The sequence below is a fragment of the Melospiza melodia genome, chromosome 4, assembly GCF_035770615.1.
Source record: "Melospiza melodia melodia isolate bMelMel2 chromosome 4, bMelMel2.pri, whole genome shotgun sequence".
NCBI classification, from domain to species: domain Eukaryota; kingdom Metazoa; phylum Chordata; class Aves; order Passeriformes; family Passerellidae; genus Melospiza; species Melospiza melodia.
In genome coordinates, this window is record NC_086197.1 from 72,177,714 (window position 1) to 72,200,336 (window position 22,623).

At 35.2% G+C, this 22,623-nt stretch overlaps 1 protein-coding gene across 4 annotated transcripts in view; it reads left to right on the forward strand.

Moving 5' to 3' along the window:
• The window catches only part of TAFA2 (TAFA chemokine like family member 2), a 189,052-nt gene extending 167,394 nt beyond the window's left edge, over nt 1–21,658 (forward strand). For 3 of the 4 annotated variants that reach the window (XR_010027604.1, XR_010027603.1, XR_010027605.1), the window contains 2 exons: nt 6,408–6,655; nt 13,141–21,658. Coding sequence is in view for 1 of the 4 variants with exons in the window: in XM_063155158.1 (XP_063011228.1) it covers nt 13,141–13,152 (12 nt within the window). In the remaining 3 variants the exon portion in view is untranslated. The remainder of the gene's footprint in view (nt 1–6,407; nt 6,656–13,140) is intronic. The other variant, XM_063155158.1, reaches the window with a different exon arrangement.
• Nucleotides 21,659–22,623: the final 965 nt, after the last annotated feature.

Here is a 22,623-nt window from a genome sequence, read left to right on the forward strand (position 1 = left end):
TTGGAATAATGTACATATATACAGTGACCAGCAATACCTGGAGGTTCATAAAAATGATGTGATTACAATATAAGTGAGTGCACAAACTGTAGCAAAATATTACCCATGGAAAAGAGTGATTGCACTTGTGACAGCCTCTTTGTTGCTATGGTATCTCTTTCCATGCCTTTGGCTAATCTGTCACTAGGAGAAATTTGCAGCTGTCTCAGCATGTTTCTCTTTGCTAACTCAGAGACCACTGTATCTAATCTGTCATTAAAATAGCAATAAGTGGTATGCACATATTTTCTAAGAATAAATACAAGTTTTAGGGGATGAATAAGCTGGTAATGTAAATAGGATGACATTTTCTAGGGTCAAACTGGACTTTTGTATTAATCAGTAATTATTGTTTTGATCTAGCATGGCAGTTCTTTGCTTTTGAAGCTTTGTATTTTTTGTAGGGCACCTAAACACTAATCTTTTGGGACACGTGGACATTTTGATGGAAATAGTTATCATGCCAGCCAACACATGTTAAAAGGAGTCATCAGTATTCAGGGCTATGCAATTTACTGATTTTCCTAAAAATAGCTTTTATGTACCAAATTTGCCTCTTTAGTGTGAAGTTGGTGTGCCTAGTTCTACCCTAAGTAGAATTGTGAGTCTCCATTTGGCAGGAGTCTAGGCCTTGCTCGTGTTCCTTTGTGGTCACAGAAATCTAGACATGTCATGGTCCTTTCTCCAGAAGCAAATGTACTCTGAAATATCTGCAAAAGAGCAATTATGGAATAAAGGATTAAAGGAAGAAGTGTTGTGGTGTGAAATGCAATGAGCAAAGTAATAGACTGAAAGGTCAGTAAAGCTTGTCGGGCAAGTGAGGATAACCCAAGCATTCAAATCCCAAGACATTTTCAGTTTCAAATTTTGTTTAGTTCTGTTCTGAGTTTGAGTCCTATGGATACTGAAATGAAGAATGAAAGTGAGTAACATCAAAAGAGAGAATGGATTAAAGGCAATATTCACAGGTACAGATCTTTTGAAAAGATGGAGCCTGATTATAAATTGCCTTGCTATATCTCCCTGTGAATGCACTGAGTATGGTCTCAAGCTACTCATAGGAGGCAATATAATTTTTTTTTTGTGTGTAGACACATTGTAGAAATAACGAAAAATGAAATGTTTTGCAATCCCTTCATCACACCCACTGCATAGTAGTATATGCTGTAGTTTATGCATTTTTGTCAGGGAGTAGTTTTCCTGAAGGTAAGATTGCAGCTAGAATGCATTGTAAGGCACCATTTTAGCTTCTCCAGAACCTGAACATTGACAGAATTTCTCTGCAATCAAAGCAAACTATTCACTATTTAAAGAAAAATGCAATTAGATTTCAACTGAATGTCATTAATTACTAACCAGTGATTTTTGCAACCATTACTTCTTTCCATGTGCAAATTCTCCAATTAATCTGTCCAGCCAAGATGTTTTCTGCCTTTGTCCCAGAAGATTCAACTTGTGATTTACTTTTTTATTCTTCTGCTTTGTCCTTTGCTGGCATGTTTGAGATATTGACCTCATGTCTGAAAAAAAATTTTCTGCCTCTGTGATGGAAAATAAGAGCAAGTACTTAAGGCCGTTTGTGAATGACTGGTTTTCTTCATTTCATTCACCCCATGAATTTCCACTTTTCCAATGTCCTGACACCAAAATCAAAGATGTTTCTACTTCCATTTGCAGCTTCATTCTGCCAGTCTCTTTGCCATTCACAGCTGTGCAAAAAGGGCTCTTTGAATATCTAGTAGTCCTTTTAAATTTTCTTGGAAAATTTTTGTCAGGTTCTAATATCTCAGAAATTACTGTACGAGATGATATTCAAATGCCAGTATCATGTGAGTCATGCTGGCATGCTTTAAGACTAGTGCTTCTTTCTTGTCTCGCCCTCCTTTTTAGCCTGTAGGGGCTTCTTTGGATAATTTCTGAAAGTCAGAAATGATATATTCCTGGTCAGAGAGACCAGGATATTCTGAAACCTCACATGATCTGCTGCCTAAATAGCTTCAGACAGAATTTGTTCCTCTTTCCCTGGGTATTTGGCTCAGGCTTCACAAACTCTACATCACTTCTAAGCTGCGGAAATGTATGAGGCTGGCCCTCCATTGTTCAAAAGGTAATGTTTTCATTTCTTCAAAACAACATAGTTTTCTTGAGATATTTCCTTACTCATTAGGACTAATTATAGAAAACATCAGAAACACCCCCTTGGTGCAGCTCTGCTTTTCTGCCTTCTTATAGGGAAGGAAATGAACTATAGTCGTTATGAAGTGGGGAATCAGACATACAGAGCATTCTGAGCCTACAGAGTCACAGAGTTGGAGGAGTGAACAGCTCTCAAACCAATTGAAATCAGATTACTCAGCCATTATTCCATCGCATAGCAAAGTGAGCATGGTTGTAAATCTTAAATATTTCTTCCTAAGAATAATGAAGATAGTCTTATCCTTTGTGAAAACTCTTCTAAACAAAGAAAAAACTCAGACAAGAATAAGTGGAAAATTGCTGCCTATGGCTAAATTAATAAAGAAAGCAACCAACATAGAGTTAATTTCCATGAGAATTTCAAAATTGCACATTTTTTTATGACTTGTAGTTTACTTTTCTATCACCCTGGTGAACACCAAGTCAATTTCAGGAAAGACATTACTGCTGTGTATAGAGAAAATACTCCAAAGGACTTTTCATGTTCTATAAAATGGACTCTCAGCTTTCTTCTGCTGCATTATTAAAATATACAGATGATCCCTTCTTAGATCTTACAGTCCTGATTATCATCCATCACCTTCCATATCTGCAATGATAAATGCCATAGAACTCTGAAGTGCAGATTCTGAAGCTAAAAAAGATCCCATCCTCCAGGGCTTATTTGTATGATGAAACCTGTAAAATTATGTTGGCAAGACCAACCAAAGTTTGTCTCCAGTTTATGAAGAAGAATGGGTTCTCAAGGAAACAAAGCATTGTGTCAAATCAACGTGCATCTACAAATTCAGTAGTAATAGATCTGAGAATTTTAATAGAGCTGCAGTTTTGTCACTTCAGATTGAAGAATGTCGTAAGATAAATTACTGATGCCAGCCAGAAGAACTTGTTTCTTCATCCTGAGTTCAAACTTTGTGGCTTAGAACCATGTTCCTGCCAAAGGAAGACCAAAGGACTGTGTCTCTGCTCATGCTGTTTCTAATTCAGGAAAATGCACTCCATAATCAGATTAGTTGTTCTAGAAATTTGACATCTCTCTGTCCTGATTCCTTGTCACCTTTTCAGAGTCACCCTGGAAAATGTAAATTTCTCGTCTTCAAGGCATCACTCCAATTCCACTTGCTAATAATTTTTATTCCTCATTCATGAAGAATAAAAAGGGAGCAGGAGACTTTATTCTAGAATTCAACTTGACAAATTTGAAGCCTATTTCTTGGAAAGCAAATCACTTTTTCAAAGGTCAATGGGGAAATTGCCAGAATCCTTTTTCTTTCTCACAACCTTAAAGCACATTATTGGTACTTACATTCCTGAAATTTGAAGGCAACAACCCCTTCTGAGACTTTTGGTCTTTCCTTCATTACATGAGATTTTAGAATTCCAGAGTCTAATTGCAATTAGCTACTTTGATTCATTCATACTTTGTCTTAGGTCACAATCTATTTAGATAAGATAATGAGAAAATGCATATATGAAGACAACTGGACATGTTCTATAAGCAAGACACTTTAAATTAAATTCATTTTTAGCTTTGACAGAATACTTATTTTCTGTTCACTGTGAAGTTCAAAAATAATATCCAGATGATCCTGAGTGCAGAGATGTTATAAGGTGTTGTAACTTTCACCTGTATATCTCCATAATGCTCAAGCAAAAAAACATTTACTTATTAAAGTGACAGCACTTGTTCTGTTCATCTTTGACCAAGATGACTACAATTATTGGGAATCAGAAACCATAATCTTGACTATGTCTTAGTGAAAGAGGCTTTATGTGTTGTTTTCCTGGGCAATGAGAAATCCTTCTTATTGTTCAGCCTCTGGGTGAAAACCCATGTCTTCCTTTTTCACAGTTCTACTAGGACTTGAGAAAAGATATCAAAGATTTTTCTGAAATCTTCCAGATCTGCCACCTTTCTTCTTTTTCTTGTCTTTCTTATCTGTATTGGACTAATGGCATGATGGGTACTCATACAGGAGAAGGTTAAAATTAGGATTCCTGAAATTAATTTTATATTCTCTGAAATGGTACCCACTACTCCGTCAGTACCTATTTTTTAAGCCAAAATTTCTCCAAGCACAGAAAAGTCTTTTCTTCATGTGGAAATTCTAAATGGATGAAAAGAGAAAGGAGAATGATCAAAGGGATTCAAGTTCATGACTGATTCATTGTTTTTAAATAATTTTTTCCTCCTGGATATTGGTTCTGTTGTTTTCTAACTTGTGTTTTAGTTATCTTATATTCCCTCAGCTATGGCAGTATTCCTGGAGACAAATGTGAATGCACTTCCTCAAAATGCCAGCAGTGGAAGCTGGTAAGGAAGTGGGGAAAAATCACCAGAGAAATCTCTGAAGCTTGGGACAAAGGCAGAAAACACATCAGTACTGCACTATCAGAACAGCAGGTACTCTTATAGAGAAGATAAAATTACAGGTAAGGAAATAATTTACATTTCTATTTTGAACTTGTCCAAATGGCTTGTTACTCTCCATTCAAAATACCAGGAAAAACCCTAGAGCATAAAATTTGAAGAAGAAAAAGATCTCAAATTTGAATAATTTGGAGAACCTGATTTTTTAGTGAGGATAACTGGAAGTTCTGACCTCCTTTCTAGACAAATATATTAAAAGATGAAAATTCCTTATGCCTATTAGACAGTTTAGAACCTCAGTCTAGTTTTAAAACAAGACTGGATTTGAGTTTTTAAAATATTTTGCTTTTTTGTATTTAGAATGTGAACACGGGAAAATGCTTGTTATAGGTTTTCCTTTCCAATAAAAAACAAGTGTGGCCTTTTTCATAGGTACATGATGTCAGATAAAGCCAAAGACAGAAGGACTCTCTTCCCATCTCTCCATTAACACTTCCTGACAGGGTAACACGACTCTTTCTTATGCTTCAGTTTCCTCATAGGTTGAAAGGAAAGAGGTTATTTTTATCTCCCAGTTGGGATGATTAAGCAGGATAAGTGGTGTAGAAGAGAAAAAAATTACTTTTTTATAATTAATTGTCTTGCAGTCTTTTATGCCGCCATGCTGCAGTCCCACTATGGAGTTGTGAGCACCATAAAAACCTCAAGAGGATATATCCTTGTCTGAATTGCTGCAGTTATTATCTGTTACAGAAAGTAAAATAAGGTTTTTGTTTAAGTCTTCTTTTAATTTAAAATTCTTGTCTGTAAATGAAACATTGTGTTACATTAAAATAATTCTACCATAAACTCTATTCTCTACCGAGTTACAGAAAACATTGAGAAAATTAGGGTATGTTCAAAACAGTGGCATAACCTGTTGGAAGACAGTAATAATGAGTATATAGGAAGGACTAATGAATTGGATTTAGCCTTGATGTAACTCATATATCTTCATCAACGATTCACTATCATCATTATCTCAGTGAGATGTACCAATTAATTTTATTTTGTAAACTATCCAGTTCAAGGAAGTATGAACACAGGACCATATTAATTGATTTCATAGTACTCAAATATGTAGAGATTTTATTTAAGCAAGAAATTTTTGAAATTTTGAGTTTAATCTTGTATATTTTCAATGATCTGCAGCATGATATTTAAGAAAATAAAAGAAGAAAACTTCAAGAAATTTTGGTGATCTGATAAGATGCTGTGTATCACATCAGAAGCGATTATTATTGGCAGGTTCAAAATCTATCTCAAATATCTAGATAAAGAAGTATCTGTCTGAATTGAATATTGTCTTTTGAAATGTGTCCTCTGTTGTTTTATAGTGTTTCCTGTAACCTTCTTTTTTTTTTTGCTTTAAACATATATGAGGAGAACACACTCAAATCTTTCATTTTGAAGGAATTGTCTTCTGACTTCATGACTCCTTTCTGTACCACAGGTCTATGTATGAACTTATTCTCAAAAAACTTTCCAAATACTGTTTTGTCATACTTAAATTTTGCTGATTACTTTCAGAAATGAGTGTAATCTATCAGTTTCTATTGCTTTTTGGTTTGAATTTGAGTATGTTTGGGTATTTTAAAGACCATGCACTTCTCCTAAGAGAATTTTCTCTGATTCTGAAATGTTTTAACCTGTCATTTTTTATTTATCCTTGTAAGTTAAAAAAATATTCCAACTATCCCAGTTGTGTTTTCTGTAACTAATTTCATAACAGTGTAGTACTTGACATGTGTTTGTTTCTTAGGCAAACGTGTAAAACTCCTCAAGTCCGAATGGAGAAGTAGAGAAAGGAGGTTTCTGCTGTGCCTGATGACAATTTTTGTTTTTTCCACACTCAAAAAATATTCTGGCTCCACGATGGAGCACTAGTTGTGATGAGTCCTAGTCTTGGTCGGATTCTAAGGAAGGGCCAGAACGTTCGTTGAGGAATAAAGAGTCAAACCACTCCAGAAAATGTGTTCCAGCCCCGGTTTATTGCTCACAGAGCAGCAGGTGTGTACAAATACAGGTTTACACAGTATTAAAAGGAATTGTTGTACCTTACTCCTCATTGCAGTTGCTTAGTTTGCTGTGGACATTGAAGACTTGTGGCTCATTTGGGCAGAGTTTCTGGAGGGTGGTTGGAGAGATTCTGACTATGCTACTAAGCAGCATCAGAGCATTACTTAGATGCTTCTGGGACCCCTAAAATATCTTCACACTCTTGACTTTCAGAGATAGACCCAGTTGGTAAACTTAAGTTACTCTCATGGGTAACAGCAGATGCTCTGGAGAACAGCACTTGGAAGAGAAATCCATCTTAGTACATCCAGTCTGGTGTGGCATCTGTAGTTGAAAGCTCAGTATTACATGCTGAATTACTTAAATTTCATAAAAAACCCCAAGAATTGGGTATTTCCATTTCATTCCTAAGACAGGCTAGAAGCTGTTTACCTATCTTAAAACTGTGTTAAGGCTGAAGACCTTTATCATTTACAGGAACATACGCCATGCTCTGAGATATTTTTCCATTACCTATTTTACTAGTCCTACCTTTCAGACTATTAGAAGTAAGTGGAAAGATCACTTGACAAGGGAAAGGTTTCTAAAGACTTTTAAAAATTTTTAACACTGGCTGTCTAGATCTTCACTTTACAACCAAAAATTTCCAGCTGAAATCCTTAAGAGCAGTGGGAAATAAAGGAGTACAGCTATATTTCAAATGGCATTGCATGAAATGAGTTTTCAGAATGTTTGTCTCTCTATAATCGAAGTCATAAGCACAAGAACTATCAAAAGTGCAGTTTGGATTAGTCACTATGCAATAAAAATATGAAAGAATTATAAGGTTTTAGAGTCTCATGGTTATCAAAGAACTGGGAGCCTTTTGAGTCATGTCCTGGGAAATGCACTTTTTAATTAATAAAATGAGCTACTCATATCTCCTGAAGGACAAGTGTGAGGATCTGGAATTCTAAATCGCTTAACAGGCTTGGCAACATGTTTAGATTAATACTTTTCATACTGCAGTGCCTAAAATAAAACTAAGGGAAAAATTTGAAGCTGAGTCCTTAAATAAAAAGTTAGGTAGGATCAAAATTTTATATACAGGAATGAAATATTTGATGACTTGAAAAAGTGTCTTCCAATACATAACCTTCTCTGAAGGTAAGTGAATCTGTGTAGTTATTAAATATCTTTTTTCCAGACTGCTCAAAAAGTAAGTCAAATTTTGCGTTTTGTCATTAGCCCAGTCAAAGGGCTGTCTGTAATACTAAAATAAGGGCCTGTGTCCTCATTAATGGTTTTCTCTTGCAGTTCCCTTGAAATATGCTTGAGTCACCTTCATTTCTCAGGCTTTTGAAATGGTTCCTCCTCCCTCCAGAAACCCAGTTATCTAGCAATAAAGACCCAAATCCACATCTACCTGCTGTAAAGGGTCTATACATATATGAGCCCTATTCCAGAAAGGTCCTTAACATCTTTTTGTCCACTTTCCCCAATTCATTGGAACATAAATGACATGATTATCCATCTGTGAGGAAATTGTGAACCTGTCCTTTGTTAACATTTGCAAAGTACTTAGGATTATCACTGGTACAAGATAGTAGTACTAGAACAGAAGCATTTTCCAAGCTTAAAAGTTCAACTGTTTCAGTGAATGAACAAGCACAAGTGGCAATGCAAGCTGTCATTTGCTTTCACAGGCGATGTATGAATGATAGTGCATGGCAAACACACTGCATGGATTTTAAAGTTCCAGGAAATAGTGTGCTTCCATCTGTTCAAAAGATCCATTTCCAACCTCAACCTCATTCTCAGAGGGCCTGAGTAGAGAAAATGCACTGGCAGAGGTTTGTTTCTGGTTATATGGGCCCTCTTTCTACACTGTAGTATTTATATTAAGTTCTTGCTACCACAACCAAATTATTTATGTTTTAGAAAAGAACAAGACTGATATAGCCCTCCTGAGTTCGTTCCTTTTTAGAAACGCTTTGCTAAAGAATCACTTAGTTCATAATTTTATTAAATTTTTTGTGGTGTTTTGCATACAGTTTAAGAAAGGATACCACAATAATGACACAAAACGGACAGGAATATACTGCATACAAACAAGGGCTGTTTTGGTATGGGATCTCTGTCTCTTCTCCAGCACTTGGAAGACAATCCATTGTAGGCATTTCTTCAAGCCATTACTTAGGCTTTTGTCATTCCCGGTATTTAGCATATCTCATGTTGGTTATTAAATAAATTTGTGAGACCCCTTTTATTTTTGCTTGAAATCCCCATACCATTTTTGTTTTCCAGAGGCTTTTAATAGTATAGAAAGAAAATGGAAGGGGTGCCAAGTCAACTTCATCTCATGAAATTCTGCTTAGCTCAGGGTGAACTATTAATTGCTATCACAAAAAAAAAATTCCTTTCTGTGTCTTATGTATCTCAAGAGAAAAAAGAAAAAGCCTGAGTATGCTTAGATGACATGACTTATGATCACACACAATCTTATATAGTTGATGGAACAGTTCTAATTAAAAAGAAAAAATCCTCTATTAAGTACTTTCTGCTTCTTTGGAGAAAACCCAGAACAGAGGGTCCATCCATTCCATGTGGAATCATCTGTCAAGGCAAGAAACATTGGCCTAAATATTTTACCTTTTCTGCATTTGCATTGATACATAGCCCTGTCTTCCCTCCAACTCTCCTCACACACTAAATTAACTTCTTTACTGTGCATGATGGAAAAGAGAGAGAATTAAATTGCAAGGGGAGATATAGAAAGGCAAGTTGCCACATTCCAAGTGCTTGACTTTGCAAACTTTAGAGTCAGTTTTCAATATGGATTCTGTGTATGGCTTATGATAAACACAGAAAAAAATTCAAAAAGCTGCCAGTAAAAAAATAGTAATGTACAAGTTGTGTTATGAAATTTTCCAGCACGCACTTAATTTCAATAAAGCATCTATTGTTATCTCTTTTATTCCAACACTATTATATAATAATTAATTATGTGCCTAATTTTGGATGCAGAAGCTATTTTGTAGCTAGCTAATGATTTGTAATATATTTGTTTCTGTGAAGAAACAGAAGAATTTTACTATACCTAATTGAGGTTCTGTAACTTTGATGCTTAGGTGCTTGACTTTAGGGAGAAGTGCTTTACTATTCAGGGAATATTCTCTCACCATTCTTTACATCCTACAGTCTTGATGTTTCTTCCTTTCTCTTCTGAGGCAGAAGAAAGTCCTGAGTAAAAGTATCACAGTTTTTATTGAAAATCTATTCTAACAAAATAAACACTATTATCTGCTGTATTCATCCACTGTGTGGATTTCAAAAATGAGGATATTTTTCACCCATTGTTGTCCAGAAATATCTCTTGAGGCTGGTAGCTTTTCTAATGTGATGTCATGAGATCTTTCAATCTCTGATCCATTCTGCATTATCCTGGCAAAAAGATTTTACCCAAAGACTCAGTTTGTTCTGAACATTTAGTAAGCAGAATAATGTGGAAATCTTCAGGTGAATTTAATTATATGTTGTGTTAAAATAAAACAAGTGAGTCCACATACAATTACAGCCAATTTACAGCAGCCACTCACTAATTTAAATTAAAAAGTCTGCAACTGCAGAGTAATTATGCTTTAATTGCATATTTAGGACAAGAAAATGAAGAGAATCTAATGTGGTGTATTTATGATATAACCACAATGTGAGAAAATTTATTATTATAAAGAGAGTAATTGCATTCCAAGAAGGAACAAATTAATTCAAATCAACACATAGGATGCTAAGGTTTCGTGTACTTTTAAAATTTGTATTGTTAATTTTCCATACATATTAATTATTAACGGAAAACTTGATTTGCACACTTCAGGGTTTTACTGTTCTCTACGGATTTTAAAGATCAGACATGTATTGTTATCGGTCCCTCTTTTCCTATGAAGGTCTTTGGCACAATACCTTAATACCTTACTTCCCAGACACTTGAATCAAATAGCATTCACTATATCCAAAATTAAGCATTTCTGGGATTACCACCTCTAGGTATTAGCTAAAAATTCATTGCTTCTTTATGAAACTGCCTTTAATATCCAAGAGGTTTATTCACTCCCTGACGTGTATGGTGTATGGATATATAACTTCCATTAATGTTGATGTGCAATCTATGCTTGAACACAAGAAGTATTGAAATCAGACATAGAGGCAAATGTGGACCACTAATATATACATATATATGTTTGTTTTTGTGTGTGTATGTGTGTGTGTATGTAGGTGAGTGACCTGATATAGAGCAGAAATCTGAATGGCTATCTGCTCTTTTTTTTTTTCTTATTTTAATCACCTATCTAATTTATGTGACAGTGTATGTTACTTCCATGGGGATATTTTCACCACAGGGTTGTAGTACTAGGTGGGAGGGGTAGATAGGCATGCAGATTATGATTTTACTGACTTTTCTGTGATTGAAAGCACATTTGCACTTCAAAACAGCCATGTAACTGAGCAGTCATGTGTGTGCAAAAATACCATTTTTGTTATCTGAAGTTTATCACCTTAGCCCATGCATAGATCTGTGTGCAATAGAAATAATACATCACACGATAGTTGAGATTGGAATGCAACTCTGAAAGTGCCACCCCCTGGCTCAACTAGAGACATCTAAAGCCTGTAAGGGCAAGACAGCTTTTAAATATCTTCAGTAATGGAGCCCACAGTCTCCCTGGGCAAAATGTGCTAGTACTCTGCCACCCTCACAGTAAAAAACTTTTTTTTGAGAGGAAACTGTCTGTGTTGGCTTGTTCTCAGTTTCTTGTCCTGCTGCTGGGCACCACTTTCTGGGTCACTTTTCTTGCCCCCCTTTCTTCACATATTTGTATACATTGATGTGTTTCCCCCAAGCTTTCTCTTTTTCAAGTTGAACAGTTCCAGCACTCTCAATCTTTCCTCATATGAGATACTCCTCTGTCTTATTTGCTTTAGTGGCTCTTTACTGGATAGACAGATAGGTAGAGATAGATATAGATATAGAGAAATGTATCACAAATGAAGCCAGTAAAATTCCACCTGCGGATAATATCAGAAGATGTGTATTTTACATTGTGTAGCTCAGTGGCACCCGGTTCTATGAGCAGAATTCCAGCTTGCTAGAATAAAGCAAAAAAATAAATATAATAAGGTGGTACATCAGCCTTTTGAGCTTTGGTGCAGGGCACAGAAATATGTTGCCTGACTGTTAAATTAATTCTTTATTATTTTTTCAGGCAATCTTCCACTTTAGAAGGGACCACATGAGGCTGTTTCCAACAGCAAGACCAAAGCAAAATAAAAGCAGTGTAATAAATAAGCCTGTGTATCATAAAAATCACGAAGCACAATTTTATTATCGCCTCAAGTGCAGTTCCTAGAAACAACTCTGCGGAAAAGGCAAACTGAAGTAATGAACTCCTTGAACAGTCTGTTTAATATTCTGTTTGTTGTACAGTTATGCTCTGCAGAGCTGACAAGAGCTGTATGCAAACAGTTTTGCTGAGGGCAAAAGAATGTTTCATCATTAAGGAGCATGACCCTTCTCTCTGTGATCAAAATGAAAAGCATATGTCCCTTGATGTCATAAAGTGTTGTGACCATTCCAATGAGTTGTTCTTCAAACCTTGGAATGTTTCCCCCGACACAGTTTGATATTAAAAGATTACGTGATGATTAATTGTATCTACTGACACAGCAGAAATATTCCTCAAAGTTATGTTTCTTTGATATGACAAATTTTTTCTTTTAAAGTTTAAAATCCAAATCAGTTAGAGGGAAAGTCCAATTATTGTGAAATGCTTTGTCCCCCACTCTTTCTTTGTGGTCCTTCTGTTTCCTTCTTGTTTCATGTTAGGCTGGGTGAAACCACTCTAAATTAAATCCTCTGTAATTTTTTACTTTGTGAATAACAGGATCTCTATCTCTACTTAGTTTCTGCATGATTTCGTCCTGTTTCTCCACTAGGTGATTATTGCTTGCTAAGATACATTAAGCCTTTAAAAGGACATTGCCTTTTCCAACTTAAATGATTTTATGATGTTATGATTACTTTGTAAAAATGCATGCAAAGAATGGAAGAATACAGCTCCAGTATCAGTCACGGTATACTCAATAGCTAACATTTAAAAATCATAGTTACATACATAATTTTTAACAACAACAAAAAAAGAATAACAGAAAACATTAAATGCCAACATGCGGGTTGGCAAATCATGATTTTATTATATTTTAAAGCATGGTCACTGTTCAATTTTTCCTTGTCAAATCCTATCCTCACTAAACACTTAAAAACACCATTTAAGTTGGGGAGCAATGCCATTTAATATCATGGGGGTTTATGCCCTTATTTAAAAACAATAGAAAGATGTTTGCTGGACAGAGATCTTACACTGCAGTCTCATTTTCCAGTACTTCAGAAACAGATTCACTATGCCCAATTTCTGATTTTCTCATTTTCTTTTTCTTTACAGGTAACCCGATAGCTAAAGACAAATCAAGCCAGTCTCAAGGCTGATAACTTTAAATACAACACATAGGAATTTCATTCATCCAGGCAATCCTTGAAGTGAAATTTTATACTGCTGGGGTGTATCCTTCAGAATCAATTGTTTCAATGAGAACCTGGCTTGCAATCAGCAAGAGCCTTGAGATCAAAACTACTGGAAAGTTATTTTGAACTTCTGTGTCACAAATATTTCAACTGATTGAACTGTGTACACTTGTAGAATTACACTTGCTGAGGAATTTGCAGCTGTAATCATGAGCTAATATACTAAAGGTGCAGAAAAGCAACAAACTTTTGGGTTCTCCGTTGCAGAACAGTGGCTTTTCATCTTGAAGTCAAACTCTGAAATGTATTGGATCCTTCACTCTGAAATGATCCTTGGTCCACTGTTCAGATTGCTGGTGGGACTGCACACGGCTTTAATTAAATTTCTGTTGCAGAAATTGTCCTCAAGCATGGCGCAGTTTTAGACATTTTATTTGTGTTCTAATCTTGCAGCTCTCAAAGGTACATATTTCAACATCTTGAAGTTGCTTTGTTATAGGAATGGAATTATATATCCATTGTTAATAATTATTGTTGACAAGTAATAGTTATCTGAATACATCAGTCATATTAGAATGTATAGTCAGGTTGACATGTTTCCCTAAGGCTAACCAACTACTGCAGCTTAACAGTTAAAGAAAGTAGTGGTCAAAACTCAATTACCACTTCCATCATAAGGCATTTTATATATTTAATATATGCATTTCGATTTAGTTTGAAGGAAATGGGTGTTCCCAATATGTACTTTACTTTCCTAACCTTTAATTCATTTAAATTGATGGTACGAAGTCAATTACACTATTTCATCCATTTTTTACAAAGATAGGCAGGGATGTAAATGAGTTTTGCAGTTATGATATTGGATGGGAAGTATTCAGAATTTTTGTCTTTTTATTAAAAAATAAAATCTCTTGCTTGAACCTAAATACTGATGGATGCTTATGTAGATGTCTGCTCAGTCTGTTTGCCATAAAGGAAAAAAGTCCTAGTGCTCTCCCAGTTTTACACTTCATGGGTATTTTGCTTGCATACAGTCATCCAATTCAGATCTGTTTTGTTAGAAAATATTGAACTTTGAAATGTGTTGTTACATGAAAAAAAATCCTCAATATTTGAAGGCCTTAAGCATCTTTGAGCTTTTTTCTAAGTTATTACAGAATGTATAATTTTATACTCCATTTAATGTATATTGGACCATCTGTAATGTTGATACAAAAGAAGTTTGGCAATTCCTTTTAGTGACACTGCATAAATACAATGACTAGAGGGAGTTCTGACTGTATGCTTTGGTGAATTGAAATGAAAGCCACACACACCTAATGGTAGTCAAAAATACATAGAAGTAAGCTTGTTTAAGTCTGTGGTTATCAAACACAGCAAAACCCCCAAAAATAGAAAAAAAACCAAATAAAAAGAAAAAAAAAAGAAGAAAAGGAATAGAAAGAAATGGCTTAATCATTACAAGCCATTGACATGGGTAGTTTAGTTATATATTAAGTTCTGTGATGGATGAACACCCTGGTGAGCTCTGCCTGTCGCTGTAGCCCCTGCTGTTCCAAAACCATTTCATTACCTCTGCTGTATTATTGCACAGGAGAGCTTAAATAAAATAAATGACTGTTGGGAATAAAACTGAGAAGTATATTCTATCATTTTGCTCAGAAATAATAAGAAATATGTTGACAGAAAAAGATCTTATTTTCTGATTAAAATTTAATTAGAATAAACCGGTTGTAGCAGAAACTAAGTCTCTTGGTATTTTAGGATGGATTAGTATTATATGGATTTGTGCTAAGAGGTTCAGGATGGAAGGAACATCTTAAAGAGGTTTTCTGGGACAGTGCAAAGTGTAAATGTGCTGTTTTGTAAAATCTAAATATGACCTCTGTTTGGTCGAAAATCTACATCATGCTTCTCAATACTTGTTTTCTTTGTTTCCTTTTTCTTAAACAGCGCTGAAAATACTGTATTATATACAAGTGTAACACATGCATACCAATAAATGAAAATAAATGGATTTTCAAATATACTGAATAGATTCTCTGCAGTAGATTAATGTTGTGACTATTCATAGCAAGTGAATAAAATTGTAATATAAAATAGAGTTCCCTGTATGGATGTGTGCATTGGAGGTCTGTTTACTCATGGAACAAAATAATTTTTTGGTGAATAAGAATCTCAAAGGTTTTATTAACTTTATATTTCCTACCACTTTGAAATGTCTTTTTTTGAAAGGAACTGATACCTATGGGAAATTCTGGTGGGTGTACTGTTGTTTTCAGTTCAGATTGAATAAATTTTTTCTCTTCACAAAATATGAATCCTGAAAAATTGTCATTTAGATGTTTTAAGTAGCAACAAGACATGGTAGACAATCCTGAAAAAGTAATATTTCAGGTTAATATGTAGAACTGTTTAAAAGGAAAGGAAAAAGAAAGCCAGATTCTCAGATCTGCTTGTGCACCTTGAAGCAAGCTGGGAGCCCCAGTTCAGGTGTCCATAGTGCAGGTTTAAGCTCCTTCAAAAATGGAGTGACAGGATCAGCTATGTCCATTCATGTAAGAATATTAATTGCTTCAATTAATAATTTATTCATTTATATAATATTTTCTAGATTGTTTCATCTGATTGCAAAAATGATCAGGCATTAGGATCAGATCCATGTTACTCTTTGAATTAAGTAATCATCAAGAATCCTGAACTGCAGAATATGAAGTTCTGCGGTTCCAAGTGGCAGTGCATTGAGAGAGGAAGAAAAATCACAGCTTTGTGATACCTCTCACAGTTAGATGTATTGGATCAGTTCAGCAAAGCACAAAAGGAAGTCCTGATATGAATCTTAATGAAAAAAGATTCAAATCTAAAATAAAGCTTGAAAAGCATTCAAGTCTAGATCTTGGTTGTATGTGGCTTATTGGTCATAAAAAATGTTAACCTTTTGAAACAGCACTGCTGCAGGTAACACTGTTACTACCTATAAATACACCTATTGTGCTATATATTTTCAATTCCTGTATTCATCCTGTATCTTTAAGATCTTGACTACTTCAGCTCTGCCTAAAAATGTTTCTGGTCTAGCATTTCAGTACTTCACCAAAAAAATGCAGTTCTATTTTGTTAAGAGTCTATATGCTTTAGGAGTGCATCAGATGCATTTATTTTGAAAATAAATAATCTGATATGAAGTATTTTAATTTGTTAGTTTTTATAAAAATATATGCAAGGATTTTTTTGCTCATTATAATTGTACAGCTGGCTTTTATAATTTCTAGGTAATGCATGAAAATCTGTAACAACACAACAGAAATATGTGATTGGCATCCTTTTCTGTTGATTTACTGCCTCCTCCTTCATGCCTCAAATTTTACACATCTGTTAACCAATCTATTGGCAAAGAAAAGGAGCACAGTTTTGATTTACAAAGAACTGTTGCCCTAATTTCTAGGTTTTTTTTGCCAAAAGTTGTATAACTCTGAATCAAACCTGTCACACCTGAATAATCTGATGCCATTAAATGATTTCTTGTGAATTCAGTGGTCTTAAATTGTAAAATAAGAATTTCCTAATCACTTTGTCTTTATAACAAAGTTTGTATCCTGAAAAACATTTTTGTTTATTTTTTCACAGAATGAGTGAATGTTTCCAGATTACATCTTTGGTCTTGTTTCTGTAAGAGCTTATTTAACTTTTGGACACTACTTCACAGACAGTCATTGCAAATATTTTAGCAAAAGTATGGCTGGGTTTTTTGTACATTCTGTATTCATTCTGTACTACAGAAGAGGTAGTACATGAAAAGGTTGAATTTCCCACAGCTTTGCTAACAGTTGAGATTACAAGTGTTGTCAATGTCTTGTTATCCAAAACTAATTTAAGACCATCTGGCAGGAGGGCCACTGATGGTGAGACTGGAAACTCTTGTGTAAGGGAGTGACAGTTCTTTATCAGACTGCTGTGAGTAGGATGCTGGGAGAGTCAAACAACTGAAGCATGGTTTCATCACCAGAGATGTAGGGTCTGGGGAAGTGGATCCAGCCTGTGAGCACAGGGGTACAGTCAGCATCCTGAACCTGTGGCTGTGGGGGTGACAGTAGGACCTTAGACCTGTTCTCTGGGTTGTAGGAAAGGTTTGACTCCTGCCTCCGGGATTTTCTGCACAGTCAGATGACAGAAATGACAGGGCACCTGGGTAATTTCAGTGTGGTTTGTATAAGGCCGTCAGATGCAGATGATTGTTTAGCATTTTGTTTAGAAAATTCTGATCAAGCAAATTCATTAAAGTTCACATATTCATTAAATTCCACATCTCTCTCTCCATTCAGGTCAAGGGTTAAAGGAACTACCCTCTATTTTCACTCTTTCCTTGCAAGTATACAGGTAGCAACTGGAAGTGAAATCCAGTTATTCCTCGATAATAGATTCTCTTGATTAAATGTCCCTAATCACATCAATATTAGCTATGACTGAAAGACTTGAAATATATCTGGATTTCAGTTCTGAAAACCAGTTTATTGCCCAACTAAATGAAATAGTTTGTGTAATAGAAATATTATTGCATATATGTAAACCCTAACAGTAAAACTTCTATATCAGCTCTTCAAATTATATTTATGTTCGTAACTGTGAAATGTAAAGTTTGGTTTACATCCTTTATAACATCAGGGAAATTCTTTTTTTCTGCTAAAACACTGGGGTAACCCAAGGACACTGCAGTTTGGGAGTTATGCCTTTCACTGCTTCAACTGTGCAGCTGGGAAAAAACCACGTAGAAATACTTTTGTTATTCACATTGCCAAAACATTTTTCTTGAGTGTGAGGAATATGTAAAGTTGCAAGTTTACTCCATATAAGCATAGTGGTTGAATCTCTTTAACCCTTTTCTTCTCACTGCCATAACAAACATTACAGAAACTGTGCTTGAAAACTGTACTGCAGCCTTATGTCTTAGTATTTAAATCAGAACTTGTAAAATGCACACTGCTTTAGTTACTATTTCTCCATATACAGTAGTTTTTTTATAGTCTTTTTCCTCCTTGTGATTAATTTTGATGCCTTGTCATATTTGGGCACAGAGAATACAATCCCTACTATTACTGATTGAGGGTTTGTGCATCTTTGTGTTACTTTTATTTTTCGTTGGTAATTTTCTCATGTCCTGCAATCCAGTCAGTTCTTTCAAAACTCTGGTAAGGATTAGAAAAGTTTTTTTAATAAATAGTGGCCTGGAACTGAAGACAGGAGAGAAGAGAGAAAGGTGATGTGTTTCTATAATTTTATCTTAGCTTCCAGTTTGAACTACTCTTTCTAAAGAGAAGCACTTTTTTCTAACTATAAATGGACTGTGTTTCAATATGCTCCCTGATCATAAAGCTGATGAAATGGTCCTCTCTGTATGTCAGATTACCTCAGCAGAATTTACAAATGGAAGATGATGATTTTGCTAATGTCCATGGGCAGGTAGACATAATTTGGTCCCAGATGCTCTGCGGAATATTCATGGCAAAAGTGACTCAAAAACAATGCCTCCATATGCCATAATTGCTGGAATTATTTCTCAGGCATATTCCCTTGTCATCCCTCATATGTAGAACTCATTAGATTCCTAGTGGGAGAACATATGGAGAAGAGAGTTGATGGAAAACATTATAAAACAGATTGTGTATTTAAATTTATATTATAAAAGACCTCTGTGCACAGGCAAACTTAGCAGAGAAAGTTCAAACTCTTTCTTTCCACTTCATAAGGAAATTGACATTTATGGAGCTGTTAGTACATTCAAATCCACTTCTAGATGGTGGATTAAAACCTGGCTTTACAGCTAACAGTGGTAATTTTGCTGCTAATTTGAAGCCAACTCTGTATTTCCTACATTTTAGCAAATATTTACTTAAACTACAATTAAGATCTTTTTACTAATTGGAATGACCAGAAGTTCCACCCATACAAATCTGTTGGCAGGATCAGGCCTTTGGCTATGGGTTGTGATTTCAGTGTCAACATAATATCTTTGATGAATAACGTGTTTCTAGTTCTCAAAAGAGTTTTAATATTTCTTTCATCCATCTCAGCTGACTAATGGATGAGGATTGTATCCAGTGCAGAGATGTTTTAATGACTACTATTAGATAATTATTTATCCTCTACAGCAGTTAAATACCCCAAAAATAAGTTAATCATACATTTATTCAAAGTATTATACACAGATGTTTGTGATGCCTTTTTTTCATTACACTTAGGACTCTTTATTGGTTTAAGGTAATTTATTTTCTGTTATTTTTTACTCAAGACTGACCATGAAACAGATTTCAATAGGGAGCACTTGGGGTGCCATAAAGTGTCCCTCCCTGTAGTCGAGGTGGGCACTAGCAGGAGCTCCCTGTCAGCCAGGTGTGGGGGAACAGACTGATGTCTGTGACCTTGCTGCCATGGCTGGTAAAATACGGCCTATCACCAGGAGAAGGTGTAGAAAGTGCTTCCAGAGAAACACATCTGCCCAGCTCATAAAGGAACAGTTCTGACAGGGTGTCTCTCAGTACATGGAGCTGAATCAAATGTTATACCCAAATCAATAGAGAAGGACACAGGGAAACTGTAGGGCATCTCTGGCTCTATAGTGTGGCTCTGTAGACCTTAAAAATGTTTGATATGACCACAGGATGTCCATTTAGGTCACTGCCTTTTTAAAAGAAGATGGAACATAGCTCTTTAAATAGTATCTGCAGTAGAGTTGTGTGTGTATTTGCTGGCCAATATGCCTTCCTGAAGCCAAGATTTGTCATGTTATGAGAGACAGAAGTTCAGATCCACACCTCCTCCTTTGCTGCTGGAAATGGACTGTGTTATTATACTGTTCTTCTAAACCAGAGTCACACAGTACACTATTGGCAAGTGCTCTGAACCCTTCAGAGCAAAATAGTTACTCTGACAAGCCTCAGCAGGAAGCAAAATGTGCATTACCACAAATGCTTTGTCTTAATACTGACAACCTTGATTGTTCTCTATGTGTGGATTATTTCCTGACAGCTGCAGGAAAAATGTTTGTTATTAGGTGAAAATGTAAAATTTTTAGTTTGCACCAGTCTGAACATCACACTTAAAAGATATATTTTGCAATTTCGTATATATTTATCATATTATGATAAATTAATTTGTGCTATATATGTATTAGTCTCTCTGTCAGCTGCTGGTGGCACCTTTTAAAATAGTGTCATCTATTACTGACTTTTTTAATCACTGCAGAAAAATGGTCATTGGGTGGTGGTAAAGTCTTTCATCAGCATTTTGTGGTTTTTCCATTCTCTCAGTATGTGCATGAGAAACTGGATGATGAAGTAGTGAAAGAGCCTTGAAGACGTACTGATTTAATTAATTTCAGGCAAATAGACCTTGATTAGTGAAGAAAGTTATAGCTCCTCTGTGTAAGATTGTGTTCCATCATTCAGAATATCCAGCCCTCTGCTTTGATTCAAATTTGATTATAAGAAATTGGGGCAGTAGTAATATCAATATAAAAGATTAATAGCAACTTGAAAGATGAATCCTTAAGCATTGATGTATGTGATCAAGTATCCAGCACATTTTAAATCCTGGGCTTTACCTAATGCTCCTAATGGCTAAGGTAAATAGCAAGTATGTTCCACATTTTTATGTCCTTGGAAGGAAATACAGACATAGCAGAAGACTGGCAGCAGAAGTGCTCACTGTACTTCAGTTAATGATGTTTTTATTGCTCAAGTCCATATAGCTTGGATCTTACCTCACCTTTTGTTAAAGCATGTAACATAAGGACCTTAAACCAATCGATTTCTGCAATTAGCAGTTCTGAAAGGAAGCACAAAAACAAGTTCAAGGCTGTTTATGCCTGGGTTAACTCCACTGTCTTTAGTGAAGTTTTTCTCCAGTTAAATCTAATCTTAACTTTCTAGATAAATTGTTCCAAAAACTAAGCTGCAGTTAATTTGAAGATCTACATTTAAGGGCATGTGAAACTCCAAGGGCTTGGGTAAGAATAAAATAAAGATAACAGAAAATTTAGGTTTCTTTTACTGTTTCACCAGATATCACATTTTTATATAATGGTGGGAATTATGGTTCTGGTCCCACCTCCAACAGAGAAATATGTGAAATTCAGTCCTGGTCTTATTCCTTCCATTAAATACATACCAAATGCTGTTTATGAATGTCATTTGGCACAAAATTTTTTTCTCAAAACCCCAGTGTGAGGTCTCTGTTCCATGCCTGTGCATCTTGCATCCTGAAAGTAGAGCTTTCTGGGAACTTTGCTGATGACTAAATCTTCTTATGGACTTCTGCTGAGGTTTGCATTTCTTACTGACTATCTATGTGAGCTGTTCTAAAAATTGTGTCGTTGGTTCATACTCCTGCATCTCCTCACTTTTTTGTTGATCAATATAGTAATAAATGCTTTATAAATAGTCTTTGAATTTGATGTATCTGATAATTTGCAGCAATTACAAAATGGTATTTCTTGCTTTATTTCAAAATTGTAAATGGTTCAAATATCACGAACAGTAATAAACTCAGTCAACTCATTCACAATAAAGAAATGTGATGCCTTAAGCTACTTTTAACCAGTCAGAATGTTGTCAAGGTGACCTTTCATGCTGCTTCAATTGCATAGCCTCGCCATTATTTAACTATTAGAATGATGGAAAGCTTGCACTTTGCTATTTGAGTGGCAGCATTTCTAGACATGAGGACCTGAAGGAATGGAACCATTGAGAGGCTATAATTAATGTGCCACATTAAGGAGTTAAGAATAAGCAACCAAAGAAAAACTAAACCTGGTGGAGCAAAGCAGCTACAGTCTAGTCTTGGAAACTAAAAATTCAATTGCAATTCTTTGTAGAATCCTAATAGCTGATGCTGGTATCTCAACCATCCACTGTTGAAATGCATATGAAAAATGCAGTTTCTGGATTGCTATTAAAACTCTTTAATTTAAATATTAATGAGATAAATACCATTTCATATTATTACCTCCTATTTTAAAAGGACAAAATTAATTTTTGTTTAAAAATTTTTACATACATATTTATACGAATAGAAGTAACTAGAAAAAATAGTAGTAATAATAAAAATCTGTCCATTACAATGTTAAAATGTAATTGTTTCATGACTTTATGATTAGATGTATTCTGTCTACATGAAGCTTGACTCCTGTTGACAGAAAGCAAAATCATCAGAAAGATGTGGCTGTTGAGGAACCTTTTGTCTTTACAAAGCTAAGGGTGGAGGGTGAGCATCACAGACTGTGGGAGCTGTGTAAAAAGCAGAACAGAAGATGGTTTCTTTTTCCGTCAGTGGTTAGGTGATTTATACACATGACTCTCATTAACATTAATGGAAGTTATCTGCCTCATCTTTTATGAGCCTGATGTGA